This window comes from Mustela erminea, chromosome 1 (assembly GCF_009829155.1).
Source record: "Mustela erminea isolate mMusErm1 chromosome 1, mMusErm1.Pri, whole genome shotgun sequence".
NCBI lineage: Eukaryota > Metazoa > Chordata > Mammalia > Carnivora > Mustelidae > Mustela > Mustela erminea.
Genome location: NC_045614.1, coordinates 64,386,368 through 64,408,631, shown reverse-complemented (window position 1 = coordinate 64,408,631; position 22,264 = coordinate 64,386,368). Strand labels below are relative to the sequence as shown.

General features: G+C 43.1%; 1 protein-coding gene across 3 annotated transcripts in view; it reads left to right on the top strand.

Annotated features, from left to right (window-relative positions):
* STAC (SH3 and cysteine rich domain) overlaps nucleotides 1-22,264 on the top strand; it is a 149,232-nt gene that overhangs the window by 82,181 nt on the left and 44,787 nt on the right. For all 3 annotated transcript variants that reach the window (XM_032359278.1, XM_032359210.1, XM_032359354.1), the window contains exons 3-5: nucleotides 13,849-13,949; nucleotides 15,514-15,595; nucleotides 16,711-16,826. In XM_032359278.1, coding sequence (XP_032215169.1) covers nucleotides 13,849-13,949; nucleotides 15,514-15,595; nucleotides 16,711-16,826 — 299 coding nt within the window. The remainder of the gene's footprint in view (nucleotides 1-13,848; nucleotides 13,950-15,513; nucleotides 15,596-16,710; nucleotides 16,827-22,264) is intronic.

The window sequence follows — 22,264 nt, the reverse complement described above, 5'->3', positions numbered from 1 at the left end:
GGAAGGCCCCACCTAGAAGAACGTTGTTCCAGGAAAGAAAAACAAAGCCCGCTGTGCATGTTAGTATGCCCGGCAAGCCGCACGGGAACAAGTGGGCAGCTAGGGCCTGGCGGGACCGGCAGGACTTGGCATCTAGGACAACACTCTCCATTCTACCGGAGTCTAAGGTCATGGTGAGTGCAGATGGAGGAGAGTTGCTTTCACCTTATTTTCCCTCCTGACCCCAACCACAAATTCCCCACAGTGGGAACTCCCAAAGCCATACCGTCAGGGTGATCCCTCTCATCTCAACGTGACCTTACTTTTATAATTTTTCAAAAATAATTGCACTTCCTTTCAACAATAGGTAGCATCTTATTTCTCATTATAAAAGGGAAAGGTACTCCGTAGAGAAAATGAGAAAATACAGATTAAACAAAAATAAGAACTAAAAAGCATTTGTAATTCCACCATCCAGATAGAAATACTATTAATGTCTTGGGTATACCCTGCCAGACTTTTTGACATCTATGTGATGTTAATTTAAATGAGGGTTTTCTGAACATTGTGGAGTATCACCCGTGTTTTGACACTTTACCATTATACTGTGAGTATCATGTCAATCATTATTAAATAAAAGATTGCCTCAGTAGCCAAAAGGTATTTTGGTTATGGGTTTTCAAGCTTTTATTAACTAATACCTTATTCTGTGATATTTTAGTTATTTCCTGATTTGTAATATTCACAAAGCAATGGCAAGCATCTTTGTAGTTAAATCTTTGTAGACATATTTAGTTATTTTTTAAGGCCAATTCTGAAATTAAAATTGCTGTAGCAAAGAATTATGCATCTCTTTTGGTACATGTTCCCAAATTAACTGGTGCATGTTCCCAAATTAACAAATTAAGCCCTCAAATTAAGGGCTACCATTTGCCCTCCTAGCAATAGTGTGTGGGAGTGCCAATCATCCCACATTCAAACACTGATGGTTTTCTTTTCCATTTTTTAAATCTTTGCACATTTGATAAAGGAAAAATGGATATCTTGCTATTTTTATTTCCAGTTCTTTGATTACTAAGTCTGCCACTTAATAAATGTTTAACTTTTAATTCTGTTTCTTTTATAAGCTGTAAGTTTATGTCCTTGAACAATGCACATTGTAGTTTATTTATCTTTCCCTTGTAATTGGTAAGAAATGTTCATCAACCCCATATAATACAGTATAACATCCTAAATTTTATAAGGCACATAATTTCCCCAAGTTATCTGCCTTTTTTTAATTACTGACTATATTTTAATGTAATCAGATTTATCAATCTTTTATATATTGTTTTCTCTCATAAAATCATACTTAAAATGAGCTTCTCTATTCAAGAATAAATAAGCTAAAATTTATATTTTCTTCAATTAATTTAATAGTTTCAACTTTTTAAGGTTTGATTGATTGATTGATTGATGGATTTTAGAGAACAAGAGTAAGAGCAGGGGGAGGGGCAAAAGGCCTGGGAGAGAGGGAATCTGAGGCAGACTCCCCACTGAGCATGGAGCCCAATAGAGCAGGCTCAATCTCAAGACCAATGACCTGAGCCAAAAATTAAGAGTTGGGGGGGTGCCTGGGTGTCTCAGTCGTGAAGTGTCTGCCTTCAGCTCAGGTCATGATCCCAGGATCCCGGGATCGAACCCCACACCTGGCTCCCTGCTCGGCGGGAAGCCTGCTTCTCCCTCTCCTACTCCCTCTGCTTGTGTTCCCTCTCAAATCTGTCAAATAAATAAATAAAATCTTTTTTTAATAAAATGAAGAGTTGGATGCCTAACTGACTGAGCCACCCAGGCACCCCAATAGTTTCAACTTCTTTGTAAATTCCTTAACCCACCCAAACTTTTTTCAGAATTTGTTATGAATTAAATGTCTGGTCTTTTTTCCCAAATAATTTACCAGATTACTCACCAAAATTTGTTGAATAATCCTACTTTTCACTGCTGATTCAAAAATCACTTTTATCAACCATTAAATTTTTAAAGATATCTAAGTATATTTCTTGGTTTTCAGTTCTTTTTATTGGTTATTTTGTTTGTTTGTTTGTTCAGCACCAATATCTCTCTGGCTTAATTATTATTGTGGGTTATCATAGATTCTTTTTCAAAAATGTTTTGCTATTCTCAAGCATTTATTCTTCAAGATTAATTTTAGAATCACTTTAGGAAATCCCCCATCCAAATCCCAGTGAGACCTCAGCTGGAATTCTGGTGAATTTGCAAAACTATTTGGAGAAAATTGGCATCTCTTCAACACATATTTTTTTCTTTTCTTATTTAATATGTTGAGTATTCATGACCGCAGGCATCTTTGTCTTCTTTCAAACGTAAAAAAAATTCATTCAACAAATATTTGTGGAGTATCTCCTCTCTCCCAGGTTTTGTTCTAAGCACTTGGGATGTAACAATGAATAAACCTGGAAAAGATACTGGCCCTTGTAAGGTTGACATATTCGTCATGGAGACAGACGGATGGATGGTTAGATGGATGGATGGGTGAATGGATGGATGCGGGGGGATGGATGCATGGGTGGGTGGATGGATAGATGGATAGATGAACGGATGAGTTTTCTAATGTTCTAAGTTATGTGGAAGAAAGAACAATGTAAAGCAAGGTGAGGAGGATCAGGAGTTCAGAGGCAAGGGATGGAGTACAGTATCACAGGAAGTGGTCAGTGTAAGCTTGTTAGGATAGGACTTGAGCAAGACTTGTGAAAGGTGGGAGAACTCTAGGGAAAGGGCATTTCAAGTGAAAGGAACAACTAGAGCTACAGCCTAAGGCAGGAGTATGCCTGGTATGCTCAGTAACAGCCCAGTAGCCAGTGTGCAGTGGAGCAGTGAAGGATGGGCAGAAGAAAGGAGGGCAGATCTCTTGTGTAACTCTGTAGACCATTGTGAGGACTTTCGACTGTAAAGTAATTATAGAACTTGAATGGTATTTGCAAAAGGTGGTTTTAGCTTCTGTGTGAAGAATAGCAAGACTTTGGAGGAATGGGACATGGATTGAAGCAGAAAGGACGGTCAGGAGGCTGTCATAGCAGCACACGTCAGAGGTCAGGGAACAGTGGGAAGAACTGAGAAGGGTCCGGACTCTTGATATATTTTGAAGGAAATGCCCAGCAGGATTTTCTGCATGTGGGCTGCATGAGGAAATAAGCATACAGGGATTTTTCCAACAAGGTTTCTGGCGCGAGTAACTGGAAAAATGGAGTTGCCATCAAGCGAAATGGGAAACCTGCAGATCGAATAGGTTCTGGGGTAGGTACTGAAGCGAAAAGATCGCTAATTCAGTTTGAGACATGTTGAAGTTTGAAATGTTTATCTGGCAGCCAAGTAGAAAAATATCAAGAAGTCAGGTGTGTAAGTAGATTTGGAATTTGAGGGCCTTTTCTAGGTAGAAGATAAAAATATTGGAGTTGTAAGCATGTAAATAGTATGTGAAGGGATAGCGTGGGATGATATGGCCAAGGGAGTAGGTACAGACAGAAAAGAAAAGAGGACCAAGGACTTGGCCTAGGTAAACCTTAAAATCTTAAAAAGTTGAGTAAAAGGGGAAGAACCAACAAGAGACCAGGAAAAAGTGCCTAGTGTGGTAGAGATAAGCCAAGAAGATACACCATCTTATAACCCAAGAAAGAAAATGTTAGAGAATGATCAACCTTATTGAATCCTGCTATCGGTAGATCAGTTATGGGATGAAATCCAACTACTGGATTTAGCTAGATGTTGGTGTCTGGTAACACAGAGAGCCGTTTACTGGTGAGAGAGAGTTTCTAATGTTTCCTCATTAAGTGTCAGACAGACTCATTTCAGATGTGCATCCTTTATTATATTATAGAATATCATATCCTTCTATCCCACCTTCACTAAGAGCTTAAATCAGAATGAGAAATCTATTTCTATGAGTAATTAGATTAATGGCTATTTCTAATAATAAACTAGACTACATGTAATGGAATATTCAGCCATAAAAAGGAATGAGATACTGATACATGTGGGTAAACCTCAGAACCAAACTATGTGAAAGAACCCAGATACAAAGGTCACAGATTGATGAACTATTTATATGAAATAGCAAGAATAGGCAAATCCATAAAGACACAAAGCAGTTTGATGGTTTCTAGAAGCTGGGGGAGGAAAGAGTGGGACATAATTGCTTAATGGATATAGGATTTCCTTTTGGGGTGATGAAAATGTTTCAGAATTAGATAGAGGTGGTTGTCACACAATATTACAAATGTACAAAATGCCACTGAATTCTTCACTCCACGGTGGTCAATTTCATGTTATGTGAATTATACCTCAATTTAAAAAATACTGGGAAAAAGAAAAAGCTGTGTATGGCCCACTGGCCAAATTTAGCCCATGCCCTATTTCGAGCCAGGAATAGAAAAGGTTTTTATTTTTTAATTGTTAAAAGAAAATCTAGAGAAGAATATTTCGTAACACATGAAAATTATATGAATTTTAGTTTCAGTGTGTCTAGATAGAGTTTTATGGAGACATAGCCATGCTCATTTGATTACTTATTATTTGTGTCTACTTCATGCTACAACAGTGAATAAATGCAATAGAAACTGTAAGACTTGCAAAGTCTAAAATATGTGTTATATGCAAACAGTGAATCATGCAACACTACATCAAAAACTAATGATGTACTGTATGGTGACTAACATAACACAATTTTTTAAAATGTACTCTCTTGCCCTTTACAGAGACACTTTTCAGGCTCCTAGTCTAATTCCTCAGGAAGAAAAAAAAACAAAAACAAAAAACAACAACAACAACAAAACTCCTTTATGACCAAGTTTTTCTTGGTGGACAAGTTTTCTTCCAGAGAAATGCTCCATTTTGCTACTAGAATCTCCAGATTCTTGAAATATAAAGTATTTTTCAAAGAAGGAATTGGAAGTTATCTGCCTTCCTCCTGGTAATTATGCCTTCACTTGATTAGCTTGTAAGCTACAATTTTAAAAGACTACACTAGATGACAGGAAAGCATTTCTAATGCTGTGGTGGATATCGTAAAAATGTCATTGGTGGCATGCTCAGCATGGGCGAGATTCTTAACAGAGAGTAAGGCCAGAAGAGTAATTCTGTCCTGAAAGGGTAAACTCCAGAGGAGGCTAAGCAGCATGGTCCTCCCCGGCACTCAGCGGCTTTTTTTCTCCCCTGCAAAGTGGCAGATAAGTCAAGGGAGGACCACACCCATGTCAATGGAACTGACATTCTCAGTTCTGACAGCTTTTCTCCACAATCCCTGCCAGGGCTTCCCAAATCCTAGTCAAATCTGAAATGTGAAGCTTAACATCTCAGTGGCCCATCTTTCTAGAGTGTGGATGAAAGTGTCTACCCATTCTTTTTGTCTTGCTTTGCTTGGGGGATGTTTGTTTGTTTATTGGTTTGTTTTAATATTCTCTCCTCAATCTCAAACCTCTTCCAGTATAGCCCTTTTATACAGATCCTACAGGATATATGTGGCCCTTTAATGCAGAGATGCTCCAGATGAAGGTCCAGTTTTGCACTGCAGACCTTCTCCCAGAAAGCTGAGGGATCAGTGTCATGCAGCTGACAGTCCACCTGGGCTTTAACCATTAGTTCTAATTCTCTCCCGTTGGCCACGGCTGCTAAAACTTCCATCAGCTTGGTCTTCATCAGGTGTTAGAAGTCCTTAAATGGTTAGCTTATTGAGTTAATACATTAAAAAAAGTCATTATATATTATTGTATTTAAATTTTTATTAGTTAAATAAATCAGTAACATAGTTAATAAATAAGTATGAATCTTATTTATAAAAGATCACTGGAATGAATTCTTCTATAAATAATACATTTCTTTAGTATTTGATGCCATAATCCTGTTTCAAGGGTATTTGAGGTAAACCTTTACAGAGCAAGGGTCACTTGGTTAATTTCTAAACTGAGTGTGGAGATTGGGTGTAGTACACACAGGACAGGAGAATGTAGTTGGTGCTGTAGCAGAGTCATGCCTCATCAAATCCTGAGTTTGGAATATCCAGCTCAGCCTTAAGGAATCTGGAAATCATGACCTCAGGGAAAATTGTCATTTAGAGCAGCAGGTAACGCACATTTAGCCCTGTGACCATCTACTTTTGCATGTTGAGTTGTGCTTCTTAAAAAGAAGGCTCTTGGTTTTTCCACTTGATGCTCGCGACACACTTTCTCAGATGGAGAGACTGAGGTCCGAGGACAGGTGCCCGTCCAAGGTCTCAGACCTAAAGACTAAGATCTAAGTTTTTTGATACCTTAAATCCAGCTTCTCCTACCTCGCCATAGTACATTTATTACGTGTGCATATATATACACACATATCCAGATCAAACATAAAAATAGAAGACAATTTATGCATGGAAGTCATAATAAGTTGTAGAACAACTGTCCTGCTTTGGTACTTTTGTCTTCTTACGTTTGTATTTCTCCACCTTGCCTCCACTCCTCCTTTTTAAAAAGAATCAACCAGGATGAGAACATTTATGACATCAGTGTCATTTTCGAAACAGAAACAAGTCCCCAGATAAGTGCATAGGAAAACTAGAAACATCAGGGTACTCTGATATTGGCTAATGCATTTGCAGCCTTGATTCCTAATGTGTTATTGATCGCATGAGTCATCGCCAGCTTAGTGGGCTTGGCAATATCTGCAATAGGAAATACTCCGTATTGCCCACACGTTCCTTCTGTGTGAATTCAAGAGCCTGCCCTGAGCTGCAGAGCAGTGGATCCTGTAATCCCTTCTACATATCTGTTACATGGATCCGTATCTCTGCAGTAGCCAGCTCATGCAAAAAATTCCTGTTCACCTCTGTCCACTATGAGAGCCTACTTGTCACCAATCGCAAATGTGATCGGAAGAGGATGTTGGGACAGGAACCAATGCTGACCCAGAATCTCCTCAGGGAAAACTTTGGTATCTAGAAACTCCTTGACCCTTCTCCTCCAACCTTCCAACCCTATCTTCAATGGCTGTGGTAACATATTTGTATTTTTATTCTACGATTATCATAAACAGAGCTTGGAGGACCATGAATGCCTTTGGAATTTTTCCCTTTCAGCTTCAATAGGAAAAATGAAGACCAGGCCAGGGTAGAGATCTGCTGATGTGTGGATGTCTGGCAGGAGGCAGTGGGGATTAGGGAAGAGAGCCAAGCCTCCAAGTTGTATAGACCTGGACCCTCATCCTGTCTCTGTCCCCACTTGCTATGTATCCCTGAGCCTCAGAGATAGTACCATCTGTACTGTATTTAAACTACTCTCGTGTCCTACTGTGGCAAAAAGCAAAAACAATGAATACTCTTATGCTGAAAATAAATGAATTTAAAAAAATAAATTAAAAAACAAATGAAAATAAAGCTGTTGACGCCTGGGTGGCTCAGTGGGTTAAAGCCTCTGCCTTCGGCTTGGGTCATGATCCCGGGGCCCTGGGATCGAGCCCTGCATCAGGCTCTCTGCTTGGCAGGGAGCCTGCTTCCCTTCCTCTCTCTCTCTGCCTACTTGTGATCTCTGTCTGTCAAATAAATAAAGAAAATCTCTTGAAAAAAAAAAAATAACAACGAGAGAATAAAAATCCCTACCTCACAGGACTGTGTGGATAAAAACAGGGGGAAAATCACAGTATTGAGTTCACAGCTAGTGAATCACATATTCAACCCAACTCAACGTTAGTCCATTCTTTGCCATTGAAATTATTGATTACCCCTGCCTTCTTCAATTAAAATGATGCCTTGCATACAACAGGTAACAAGTATTAATAAAATGAAGAAACATACAGGAAACTGCCCAAGAGTGCACAAGAGCACAATAATTTTTGGTTCCTTCCTGCTGTCTTTCCTTCCAGAAGGATCAGGGTGAGAATTCATTTATGACTTTTAGTACAATGTTCTTCGATCTCAAATACGTGTGTGCAAGTGTGTGTGGGTGTGCACATGCAAGTGTGTGTGTGTGTGTGTGTGTGTGTGTGTGTGTTGACCACCGAACTCCTTCCATCTTAATTATGCTGATTTTTCCTCCGTTCATTTGTTTTTCTCTCAAGTCACCCTCTGTCCATAGGAGATGAGAAAGGATCCTGCCCAGTGACTCTGTTTGGCTTAGCTGGTTTCACGTGGCCTCACAGTCTTAAAGATCATCTCCATACCATGACTTGACATCAAAAAGAAGTAAGATGTGAAAGTCACAGAAACACTTACCATGTCCTGCATGTATTACTTTTAATTCCAGGGAACCATGGCTGAAGTTAGGCCTGTGCACTCCTACAGTCAGGCAGGTTTAGGTATGGAGGGACTGGCCTTTCTGAGTTATAGGTATGAGATGAAAGCAAGGATGGAAATCTGAAGCTTCTCTCTCAGGACAACAGAGCACTCACAGACACTGTTGTAGGTCACCTGAGAGGTGTCATGGGAGCTCATGCCAGAAGGAGGACTCAGAGGCCCATGTAAGCTGTTAGCTGCGAGGTGTCCACAAGGAAAATGACATAAGTCAAGGGGTACGGCTCATAGGATTCCAGTGCAGATAGTTTTCAACATCTGCAGACCAACAGCAGAGACAGAGACGGTGGTTCCCAGAATCAGCTTTCAGTTCACTTCCTAGGTCAAGCAGGCAGTATCTGTCCTGGATCATACGACCACGAGGACCTGGGGAGTTCTGAGTCCCAGCAAACCAGGATTAGTCACATTGGATCGTGGATATGAAAAGTTAGACCCAGCCGGGTGGGGGCTCATACAATGCAGATCTGCAGGTAGTTTAGAATCCAGTAGTCACACAAGCATCCAGGATTTGGGTCCACAAGGAGAAATCTGTCTCTTTGCATAGAATGAGGGGGGTGGACCCCCCACATTGGACCCTCATTCTCCATGTTATTTTCCTGATTAAGGGGTCTTGATTGTAAACCCCTGGTATATCCTGTTTTATTTTTAAGAGATATAATATGAAATGTGAATAAGAGTTAAGCAATGCTTAAATGGCCAAATGTTATCAGAATGATTCTTACCAACTCTTTTATAGATATATATATAATTAATATTATTTTTTTTAAAAAAGTAGCCTGCCATCCAGTGTTGTTGATTAACCATTCATATTGAGAAAACCCTTTTTATATTTCTCCCAATATCTATATAGAGACTCCTTTATTCACAAGAGCTTCAACACTTGGTTCCTCTAGGGACAGCTTACTTATCCATAATGGTAGACCCAACCATGCTCATAAAAGAGCCCAATGCCAGGAAGTTAGTCATTGTTGTCCTGACTTGCACTGATCCATTCCAAACTCCATCTGAGTATCATAACTAACATTCTTAACAATTTTCCACTATAATTCATAGAACTATCTTAGTTTATCCCAGAAGTTCAAGCCCCAGGGAATAACTGATCGTTACATGATGAGCCAGCTCCCTATTTTCCCTGTATTTCCATATACCACAAACCATATCATCCAAGGGGCTGATAGGACCCAGCTTCCAGCAGCTTCACTTCCATTTGCTTTTTGCCACAGTAGGACAAGTAGTTTAAATACAGTACAGATGGTACTGAAAATACTTCATTGGAAACTTTCTCATCCTACAACTAGGACACTTCTGAAAGGTAGCTGCTTTCATCCTCTGCAATTGTTTCTTTGGCATTTATTTCAAAATGTCTAAATGCTGTACTTACTCTTTGTTGATTAATGAAATATTTATTGACTTCTGGCTGCCACCCTCCAGCACCCCCTGTTTGTTCTATGCCTCACTCTCACCTTCCCACAAGAGTTACATTCAGCACAATCTTTGCTCTCCCTTTGTTCTCATCTTCCCAAGTAGTTTTGTCACAACTTTGTGTGAACTTGATAGTCTGTGTATACACTATTGTGACTATTGCTAGCTTCTGATTCAAATATTGTATTAGGATTACATTTCTATTCTTACACAGCTTTTATATTTCCTCAAGCAGAAATCACCTTTTTAATTCTCTTGACTTTTTATGCATCTATAATTTTTTCAAATGTTTCTATCAGGTGCCATATCTATTACAGCATCCAAACCTGAAAAACATCAATAAACTTCTAAGTTCCATTTTCCCCCCAAGGATATGGCCTTACTTCAGGTAAATTATCATTTACCTTCCCTCTGTGTTGGTTCCTCTGTTGTGCACTGGATCCAACAATTTCCTCTTCCTTGACTTATTCCCTGATCTCTCTGAGGCAAATTTTTCATTAGTGTTCTGAGAAATGGTGTATGGAAAGCAAATATTTGGAGTCCCTGAATATGTGTCAGTTCTGCCTACTTAATTGTTACGAATTTGCCTGGGTATAAAATTCTAGGTTGGAAAGTCTTTTCTCTCAGAATTTTGAAATTCCACAATTTTCGACGGTCCCTGATCCCCCCATTTCCAAATTGCTCTTGGGAACTCTGTCTCCCCCTTTTCTGTGAAATTCCTTGCCCTTCCTCCAGGTGCTTTCTATCTTCTGAACTCTCTTCTATGCTTGCCACTCTTCCTGGTAACCTTGTTATTTGGGGGTTATGTCACATTTTATTATTTGACTGACATTTTAGTGGGCTTTGGTATGAATAAATGGGACTCTATTGTGGCCAGTCCACCATGTTTACTCAGAGTCTAGTGACATCTTTATGTTTCCAAGTATTTAAATCCATGCAATCCCCTTTGCATGTATTTTGACACTATTACTGTTAGCAACCCTGGGAGGACCTAGAAGCATTGCCATTTGAGGAGGAGACAGCTGAGGCTCTGGGAATGTTAGTAGCTTTCATAAGTTTAAGGGGCCAGCATGAGACAGATTCTAATATAAAACCATGTTTTTCCCACTCACTGAGGCATAAGGGTCACATTCAGTGATACCTTTGTGATGGAGGTCACTAGTAATGGACCAGACAGTAGCTTTTCCATATCCTGCTACAGTAAACTAACACCGTTGAGTGATGTGAATTATCCCTTTGAACTATTCTCTGAACCACAGAATACAGGCTTTCCTCTTCAGTCACACTCGTGCTATTCCACTGTAGAAATTGGGACACCTAAAACCAAATTATTGCTGGTGATCTGACTCATTCAAATAGTGGAGCATATTAGAACGGACAAGGAGAACTGAAATTACAGTGTTCAGGTCTGAAGGAAAATATACCTTAATACATAAAAGTGCTATTTCAGAGTCCAGCACACAATGAAATAACTCTTCTTTGAAGCTTTTACTTACATTCTCTCATAGGGCACAAATAGCATTCTCTAATTTGAAAACAAAAAACGAGTGATTGTTTTCAAAGTCCAGTGTTTAAAAGGCATTGCAATAACCACTCTCAAAAAAAGGAAAAGAACCTTTCCAATTAGTATTTATGAACAAGCAAACATACCCAGTAATTTATGGTTTGTTTATATGTCACTTTGCCTTTCTGTGGTTGTATGAGCAGACACAATTTATGTTAAATGATACCTTCTTGAGGGCAGTTTTCAGGTAATACCTCCTGAAGGGTTTGTGGATCTTTGTCCAGACAAGAGTTTGCCCGTGGCTTTTCCCAGCTGAATATCTGGTTCTTGTACTCTCCTTTTTTTTAATTATCTAATTATCCCTTTCTTATCTTCATGTACCTTACTCCCAATAAAGGGAGGAAGTTTTAGGGTCAAGTGGAGGAAAAGTGATACTAGGCAGGACCCCGACCTAGTACCTCAGCCTTCTCATCTGTAGAATAAAATCATGCCTACAGTTGATCTTCAAGTCCTCTTTCAGCTCTGGAATGCTGCTTCTACACCATCAATGAATCAGCTCCACTTAATTATCTCAGTTGGTCACTCCTGTTTGAGTACTTGTGTGACTGTGAGAGAATTTGTTGGTTAATGTATTTAGCACATATTATCGGACATCGTGCTCAGAGCTAGGTACACAGTGACAGATGAACAAACATAGCCCTTAGCCTCATTGGGTTCACAGTCCAGGAGGAAAGACATGTAAAAACAAACTCTTGATAAATGCTGTGAAAAACAACAGAAAGCTGCAAGAAAGATTAGTTTTAAAGAAAAAAATATATTTAGAAAGGAAAGGAGAAATGTGGCCAAGAAAGCTTGATGGGAGGAATGACAAGAGACCCAAAACATGAGGACCAACCAGCCAGGTGAGGAGTGATGTAGACAACATTCCAAACATTTAGGGCTACATGTCTGAAAGACCCTGAGGAATTAAAGAGCTCATGCCTTCAGGGAACTCGCAGAAGGCCAGGTGGCTAGAGCATAGCGAACAAGTGGGTTGGCCGAAGATAGGAGCAAGTATGGGCTCCCACCAAATCATACAAAGCCTCCCCACCATGCTGAGCATTTTGTATAATGCCAGAAAGGCAGGGAGAACCTACTGAAAGCTGTTTACACAAGAGAGGGAAGTGACTGACTCAAGTCATGTTTAAATGATTGTTCTGTTTCCTGCGCATGCATTGGAGGAAGACAAACACAGATAAACTAGTTCAGTTAGGAATTAGTCTGGACAAGGGCCAGTGGTGGTTTGGATGGCGGAGAGGAGGGTGGTTTTCACATATGATCCTCATTTTGCTTCTGTAGTCAGCTGTGTTTGTAGCAGGGGCTATCTGTGGCCTCATGTCTCCCAGCATATATGTATGAATTAATGCCTATGAGATGTTGGGAGTCCCATTGCCTGTCCAGCGGTGTTCTTGGTCAGCATTCTTCATGTGGGTATAGCCACAGCTGTGTGTCCCACAGTCTCCAGGGTATATAAGCCAAGCTTTTAAAATAATCTCCTTGAAGCTTCTCTAAGTAGGACTGAGTAGAGACGGTCCCACCCTTGTCGCTATGTGGGAGGAGCAAGATGAAAGGAGTAGGACCTCAGCAGTTCCACAAGGAAACCCTCTCCCCTTTCCTCACTTTTCTAATGTGCTTCATGTGCTTGGCCATCTAAGAGCTATAAACTCCCATTTTGGCAGCCCATGTTTGGGGGTGTGTGAGGAACCTACCAGCTCACTCGCTCTGTCTTGCACGTCTTGTCTTGGGCCTAATGGAGACAAAACGTCCCACCCTGACATCGTCACCTAACCTCCCTCTAACTGCTCTGCATAACATGAATGCAGGTGGCCAGCACCCTCCATACCTTTGAGGCCATCCGGGCCCTCCCTTGTGTTTGTCCCCCAACACTGCTGCCTTGAGCTTCACTTCTGCAGCATAGGCTCCAAGGGACCTCTCTCTCCTGTCTCCTTTCTTCCCAATCTGTCACAGCACCCTCTCCCAGGAGGCTGGATGACTCCCTGAAACAGTGCTCTCATGGCCTGCTCCTCACTGACCCTGCTCCTCTTCCACCAGCCAGGAGGTGGTGTTGGACCCAGTCCTCCGTCCCCACTTGAAGTACCATCAGCCTGTCTCTCACACAGACTGTGCCATTCCCCCTTTATTGGCCATTTTCCTGAGCATCTGTCCAACTGCTCAGACTCTGTGACAGAAACTCGGGTAAAAATGGGCAAAACTGCAGCACTTGCACTCCTTGGCAAGACTTACAGAGGAGTGGAAATAGGTGGCCTCTGTGAGGAGCAAGAAAGTGGCATTTGCTAGCTTGAAACGAGTGAACATTGACATGGAGGAGACTGAGATTTTCTGGAGTCATGAAAAGGAAATGAGTGGAAGGAAACCAGAGCTGGTACCTGAAGTGGTACCAGATGTGGGAGAAGGTCAAAGAATCTACCATAAGATCTTGTCCATTTCAAAAGCATCACGCGGCTTCAGTGTGTGAGAAAAAGAGAATTACCTGGGTCTGGGGATTAATCCCTCTTTCAGGGACTTCTTGCTAGCCACCAGGTGAAGGCGGGCTGTCTCCTAACCAAAGCTCGCGCATGTCTGACAGGAGCAAACGCTAAGCATGGGCTGCGCTGCAAGGCCTGTAAGATGAGTCTCCACCACAAGTGCATGGATGGCCTAGCACCCCAGCGGTGCATGGGCAAGCTGGTAAGGGCCGGTGCCAGGAGTGAGCCCAGACCCCCCTGCCTATCCGAGCTCCTCCACCCTTATAGCCAGACACTAGAGAGGCAACACCCAAGTCCCTGGCCTACCAACCGGGCTTCCTTGTTGGCCTAATGACAAAGCAGAGGAGCAGCTTTATCATCCTGAAAGACAAATGTTTCCCATGTAAAAAAGACTCTGCGTCCTTAACAAGGTGACTGACTTGTCCCGGGCTGGAACTTCTCCAGCGTTAGCACTGCAAGGCCCACATCCTGGGACTGTCCATGTTTTGAAGTTGAAAGTGAGGCATCCCTTCTGGGAAGGCACCCTCTCTTCCCAGAAAAATGAGGGTGGCTGGTCACCTCAGTGTTAAATTGGCTCAGCGGACGTCAAGAGAGGGAGAGAGATTAACCACCACCCTAAAAATGGAGCGAGTAATAAAAATCAATGTACCACTTTAAGAGATCATGGCAGCCGAGCCAAGGAAGATCAGATGGCCGTGGTCCATTCTAGGCTGGTCTTAGCATCTTGGGAGCATGGGCTTCAGTACTGGGGCAACATGTGGAAAAAAAGGAACCCAGAGCATTTTTGAGGGTATTGATACTAGGATGGCCAAAGAACTGTCAAGGGGACCAAGAATGTCTAGCCTAGAGACACTTGGACTGTGACAGCTGCCTTCAAAATAATTTAAGGCCTGTCATACAAAAGAGGAATTATCTCCTGTCCTATGGCTCCAGGGAAAAGACCTAGGATCAGTAGATACCAAGTCTTAACAAAGAGATAAGGTTACCAAAGACCTGCCTCCTTGGTTGGTGAGAGCTCTCCCACCCACACCTCAGAAATGGCAGTGTTCAGAAAAGGAGGATACCACTTGCCAGGAACAAGGGCAAGGATTCGGGAATTCCAGTAGGGGCTGGGCCACAAACTTCCCTTCCAGCGCTGGGACATAGTAAGTCAGGGTTCTTAGAGATTTCGTCTCCTTTATCTGATTGGCAGTGTCATCTTCTCTAAAACCCCTGCCTCACTTGTTCCCCTCCTTCTCTTCCAATGGTGATTCCCATAAACCAAGGCAAAGACTATGAATGAGAGATCAGAAAAGCATGCTAGAGTCTAGAACACAAGACAAATGACTCTGGGGTGCCACATATACAAGATCCGTTGGGCCTTCCTCTGAGGTCTGCTTCCCCTGGCCCAGGTCTTTTATTATTTTAATAAGCCTTAATCGTGAAGTGCTATGAAATAATGCATGCCAGTCCATTTGTATTGTGGGAGATAATGGGGAGCCTAGACAAAAGGGAGGCTGCTAAGGTTTGCCGAAGGAGGAGAGGCAGGAAAAGGAAGGGCAGGGTTGGGGCTTGCTTTCTGGGTGGAGTGCAACTTGTTTATTGCCACCTGTACCTCCTGCCCTATCCCCCAACCAGGGATAAATTCAAGGACAAGTCAGCATCTTCAAGGGTGACAGAGGGGTGCCCCCTGGAAAAATCAGCTGGTATGATTCTCAGAGCTCTTGTGTGGTTTTCTCCATCACCTCTGTGACATTAAGCCTTTCTCTTTCTCATTCTTTCTCTAGCCAAAGGGGTTTCGGCGATACTACAGCTCCCCCTTGCTCATTCATGAACAGTTTGGATGCATTAAAGAAGTTATGCCCATCGGTGAGTTGGGACGCTGATGAGTTGAGTTGGTTTTGGGCAGCAGTGTCAGCCTTAATAGCTGTTACTCTTCTCTCTTGGGACTGCAGACCTAAAGGGCTATGTTTGTGCATCTGTCTGGTGGCTGATTGCGCTATGATTGTTTGCTTTGCTGGAGAGGATATTTAAGGAGGAGCAAATTCTCTCCCCGATGAAGCCTGAAAAACACCCAAGTCCCAAAGGCTGCTGATAAGCTATTCCAGCCATCAGCAGCTTGGCAGAGTGGGAAGAACGTAGAGCCTAGCATCCCACACACCTGGCTCGGAGCCCAGCTTCCCCACTGACCCACTAACTGTGTGTCTGGACAAGTTACTCATCCTGTCAGACCCTACAAGTGAAGAAAAGCAAAAGCTGCTTTTCTTAATTGTTGCAAAAAAACAAACAAACAAGCAAAAACCATAAATTATAGACCAATGCTTGGAAGGAACTCTGAATATCAGTTTTTCTTTAATGAGGACCAAAAAATGTCTTATATTTATAGATAGTTCTGGCTTCAGTTTATTCTTTAACAATATCTTTCAGTTTATTTCTATTTTTCTTTCCCTCTGTCTATGAGAATCTCTACATATTTTTGCCTTTGGAGGGGGGCAAGTTTTAAACTTAGAAAGCTTTTAAACAGAAATTCACAAGACCTGGTAATGTCAAATTCCTTCAAAAACACTTGCCTCCTACAACAAACTTTAAGTCTTGCTTAAGGCTTTGAACCTTGGTGAGTAGAACCTCACACTAGGGGAAATAAAGCTGGTGTCTGGGAATAAGCTTGATATTGGAGTCCTGAGGCTGGATAACAAAAGAGGAAAACCAGTAAATCAGGAAGCATCTGGGAGCAGAGAGTTCTGGGTGTAAGTGGTCGGTGCACCGGAAGGACATGGTCAATGGGCACATATTGTGGGGGGCCCATCTGCCCAATGAGCTTGACCACACACAGCTCCTTTTTTTCCCAGGGGTTACTAGTGAGCTGGCACAGAACCTTCTTCTTAAGTGCTGTTGATCCATAAGGTATGATAAATGCTTGGCTGCCCTCCTGATGGTGAATGGAGGAAACCCGTCACCCAGACGACCTTTCTTTTCCATTGCAGCCTGTGGCAATAAGGTGGACCCTGTCTATGAGACCCTCCGCTTCGGCACCTCCCTGGCCCAGAGGACGAAGAAGGGCAGCTCCGGCAGTGGCTCTGAATCACCTCACAGAACCTCTGTAATTATCCGCTTCCTCCCTCAGTACACCTGCAGTGCTCTGGGGAGGGCAGACCCCAGGCACAGCAGCGCAAGGGGGTCCCCATAAATGTATCATGAGGACAGGTCTTTGAGAGTCAGGCAGCCTCTGAAGGGAAATCCCAGGTGCCTTGGGCCACTAAAGGTTAACTTCCTGTTTGTGGCCAACACCAAGGGATCATTGTACTTTTGCCCTCAAAGACTATGTTCTTGGTTTCATGCACCTCGATTCTCCATGTACTTCCCCTCCCTCCCCTCCCACCAATACCCGATGGCATGGCAGTCAACAGAGAGAAAGGTTCACCCAAACAATGGCAGAAGCAGGGAAGTCCCAGCTGTGGCCATTTCTCCTTCCGGCTACATCCCAGTTCAATACAGCTCTTTCTCACATTTTCTCATTCTTTTCTCTCAGAGACAAGGTACTCTTCTTGCTTTCATACAAAAGCTGCCCTCCCCAGAGGCGCTGGACTGGTGACTTAACAGGGTCTGTTTCCAAGGGACACTCACCCTCCCAGACACCTCTCCCACATGTTTTTTGTTCTAAAATGATTACCCATGGCTCTCCTTGACATGCTGTCATCATTCTGTTTCTGGTGGTCCCAACCAGAATTTCGATAAATGCCCCAGGATGCCACACGACTCTGCTGTTCATGCTGAAGGCCACCATCTGTCCTGCAGAGACAAGGACCTTCCAGCCAATGTTGCCAACTAGGATGGCTCGCACCCAGTTACTGGTTCCATTGTTGCCGCCCATGTTAAAATGGGATTTCAAAGCAAGACACAGATGAGCTGCCAGGTGGTCTGCCCAGCTGGGTCCTGTCAACATCAAGTGATTAGGGTGGATCATGGGAGAAGGAGGGGTGCTTACCCATCAGAGGGGTTCTCGAGCTGAGTGAAAGCAGCTCCCTCAATGGGTGCAGGTCAGTCTACAGGATAACTGAGATTATAGGCTGTAGGTCAGGTGGATGAGTAGGTAGATTTGAAGGTCTTCTGATTGATGCCCCATTATTATCCTAGATGCCACCTTTTTTAAAGATTTTATTTATTTATTTGAGAGAGAGAGATAGCATGAGCAGGGGGGAGATAGAGGCAGACTCCCTGTTGAGCAGGGAGCCTAGCATGGGCCTCTTGTTCCCAGGACCCTGAGATCATGACCTGAGCTGAAGGCAGAAGCTTAACTGACTGAGCCACCCAGATGCCCCCAGAGGCCATTTTACATTCACCAAAAACCCTGTTCTTCATGCATCCCACCAACTTCTAAGAAGGAAGAACCAAAACTTGTGGTACACTTATTCCTTGCTGCCCCTAAAAGTGATGTCATTTTTACTCTCAGTTTGCAGTTAGCAAACATGAATTAAGTGCTTACAGTCCACCAGCATAGAGGACACAGACGAAGGGGAGGACATGACTTCTTACCCTCCGAATTCACCACTTACTTCAGAAGACCAAAACAATAGAGCGCAAAGCAGATGGTGACAGCGTTGTCTGGCACTTTTTAAGGAACATACTTTTATGTCTTGTACTATTTTTATTATGAATCGGAACATAGCATACACATTATGAGTATTATAATAGCTATGTTATAGGAGCACTGCAGGATTTCAGAGTAAAGAGGGAAACAGTTTCAGTAGACATTGCTCTCAAAGCAGTGCAGGTATAAGCTGGGACATTTTAAGGTATCTGATCCTGGTGATCTCCCTGGGAGGCTATACATCAAATTGGCAGTCCTGATGATAATATTGGTTCTGGTGATGTGGGTTAGATGACAGTAAGAGTATAAGTAATTTTCTAGCACAAAGCCTGGCACTCAATAAATGAAATGTGCTGATGTTTTATTTCGATTAAGCATTGAGCCCTTGGCTGGGCTTTCTCTGAGTTTGAGTTATGAAGAAGTGAAACAAGGGTGTGATCCATTAGAAAGGTAAATACATTCTCTGAGAAGGACATTTCCCTGGCCATTCCTTACTGGGGCCCATTCTTGGGCTCTGTAAGAGGCTGGACCCGCTCCAGGGTTCCACCCTGCTGTCCTCCTCAACCAGTCTCCTCTCATGTGTCCTTCAGTCGCTCCTTAAGTCAGGGATGTTCCCAGATCTCTACTTTGGTTTGGCCTTCATGTGCTACTGGTTCTTCACGATCATCTCATTCACAGTCCTTTGGTCCAGCCATCATGCCCAAGATGATGACTCCTTAGATACTTCTAGTCCTAACCTCCAGATGGGTCCTAACCTCCAGCAGGTCCATGCTCTAATGGTGCTCCACTGATGATTGGGTCCTCTAATTGAGAACTCAGAAATGTAGGGGCGCCTGGGTAGCTCAGTCATTAGGCATCTGACTTTGGTTCAGGTCACGATCTCAGGGTTCTGGGATCAACCCCTGCATCAGGCTCCCTTCTCAGCAGGAAGCCTGCTTCTGTCTCTCCCACTCCCCCTGCTTGTGTTCCTTCTCTCGCTGTGTCTCTCTCTGTCAAATAAATAAGTAAAATCTTAAAATACAAAACAAACGAACAAACTCGGAAATGTGCATCAGAAGTGCCCTTTGTCTCTGCCTGCAGTGCTGAAGGTTTGAATCTCATCATTTCTCACCCAGACTATTTCAAAGGAATAGCTGTGTTCCCCTCTTGCTCTTGAGTCTTCTCTTATCATTACCTCCAGAGTTATCATCATTTAAAGAAAGACCTTTGCAGTTTTCCAAATCAAAAGTCTGTATTGACTTCCTTATGCCCAAAAGACATGTGAACTGTAGCATGGTGTGAGAGGCCTGTCACTGCCCTGAAGATCCACCTTCCCTTGAACACACCAAGCTCTTGGCATCTTTGTACCTTAGGACATGCTGTTCCCCCAGCTGATATTCTTTAAGACCAGCTTGTTTTTTACACAAACCAGGAAGAGTTCTCAGACTCCCCCAAGCACAATGGTTGCTCCTCTCACAGGCCTTCAGAAAATCCTTTTCTTACAGGGTAGGGACAATTGCAACATAATTTTCTGCTCTCTTTCCTGTACTAGGTACTGAGTGGCTATACAGCGGGGCCCTGTTCCCTGTTCATCTCATTATACCAGGGTCTAGCACCTCATGCTAAAAAAGTGCTCAAAGAGTGAGGAAAAGTATCAGGGATTCTTAAAGACTGACCTCAGAACCCTCAAAATCGACCTGACCTTTTGATGTTTCTGCCCCCAGTTACATGCACACTTTGTAGCTCTCTGGACTGCCATATTCTGCCCAGTAGCTGGGTCTTGCCCCCATCTTGTTTCTACCTCTATACAGACAACATCTCTTTTGGGTCTGGGTTGGGGTGTCCCTTCTATGGACACCCACAACAACCAACTCATCAATCATAGTGATTTGCAGATTCCTTGGTATTTTTTCACTTTTGTGTTTCACTTTTCCCTCTCTCCTTTAGTTTCCTCCCCAACTAGATGATGCTGCTCAAACACAAGAACTCTTGGTTCCCTTCTCTCTGTTGTTTTACACTAGTGATTCTCAAATGTTGGTGGGGATCTGGATCCACGGAAGGGCTTTGTAAAGACAGAAAGCTCAAGGCCCTGTCCTACTAAGAGTTGGGCATCTGTGTACTTGATTACCCCTCCAGGTGATTCTGATACCCACCGAAGTTTGAGAACCTCTGATCTGTAGAGCATGTCCTTAAACCCACCTACTATGTTAGGTCTTCTTCCGTAGAAGTGTGAGGAGGGCCATCGTTTCCCCCAAGGCCACACAGAGATGGCTGTCAGCCTGTAGCCATCACCTCTTACAAATCAAGACTTTCTGCCAAAAAGAAAAACAGACTGCTCTGGTCACTTGCCCTGTATGCTGAATGGGCCTTTCTCATGTCATTGGGGAGAGCTGGTCTATACCCTCATCTCCTCCAGTGCCTACATCTCCCATGCTTGTCTGAGGACAGCATTCGTGGGAAGGCCAATGAAAGCCAGCCTGGGCAGGCAAGAATAGAGAGGGGGCTCCCCGGGGATGGCCCTCAGGTACACATCCCGGCAGCAGATAGCTGGCCCTGCATCCGGGGCTGTGGCGACCCCACGATGAGGAGACATCCTCAGACCCTCTGTGGCAGGCAATGACCATGTTAGCCTCCATGGTTTGTTCTCACATAGAAGTAGCAAGAATGTCAGAGAGACAAATTAAGGATGTCCAGTTTGCTTTTTTTTTTTTTTTAAAGATTTTATTTATTTGAGAGAGAGAGAGAGAGAGCATGAAAGGGGCGAGGGGCAGAGGGAGAAGCCGGCTCCCTGATGAGCAGAGGGCCTGATGTGGGACTTGATCCTGGGACTCCAGGATCATGACCTGAGCCGAAGGCAGTTGCTTAACCAACTGAGCCACGCAGGTGCCCCTGTCCAGTTTGCTTTTCTGTCTGAAATGGTTTTGTTTCTAGCCATGACTGGCCCCGACAGACCGGTTCTCAGGGCGGAAGACACGGTTTTCTGAATGTCAATAAGGTATCCATTCATCACAGTCCATTTAAACTTCCTGACACTGGTTCTATCAGTAAATATTCTCGGAATTGTGCTCTGTGAAGGCATTGTTCTCAGGGCTGTGGGGAGACAAACACAAATCAAATTGTCCTTAAATATCTGTCACTTCACTCTTTCCCCAGAGTCCCTCTTGCTTCAATGAAGAAAACAGAAACAATTGATTGGTACTTGAAAATGCTTTGGCTTCCTCCCTGCAGGGTCAGATGGTAATGAACTTCAGCCACTTGCCATTCTTGCAGTTTTGTTATGTCCTAAAGCTAACATATTCCCACACAGCAAACTCTGCTCCACACATTTATTTTCTTACAGGGCTGTGGGGCCATTGGCTTTACATTGTCGGGCAGTCACCACCTGGCTGTTTCTAAATCATTATGTTTCTTTTAATGTGTTTTCAAATATTCTGGAATATAAAAGGTTGGATGGCTTTGGGAAGAAACCAAAAATTTTGGGAAGAAATTCAAAAACTTTCTGGGAGTGGTTCCACCAGTTTGGGAATAATCTTCAGTTTCCTAAGATTAAATTAACATAATAATAGCAACTTTTGTTCAGAAATAGCCAGCTTCAAAGGAGCAGGGTATAAGTGACCTAGAGATCCTGTGACTTTTTTTTTCCCTTCTTTCCGATGTATCATGCAAGTGAGAATGGCTGGGGAAAATCTTTAAGCCGGATTATATCAAAAATCAGCCTCTCAAGGGTGGTGCTAAAATGCTCTGAGCTGACTGGGAGGCCTAGAGGGCTGGGAAGACAAACTTGTTCCTCTGAAATAAGATGTAAGCAAATTGTTTTCAAAATGTGACCCACAGCACCTTGGCGGCTCAGTCGTTAAACGTCTGCCTTCGGCTCTGGTCATGATCCCAGGGTGGTGGGATCAAGCCCCACATTGGGCTCCCTGCTTGGCAGGAAGCCTGCTTCTCCCTCTCCTACTCCCCCTGCTTGTATT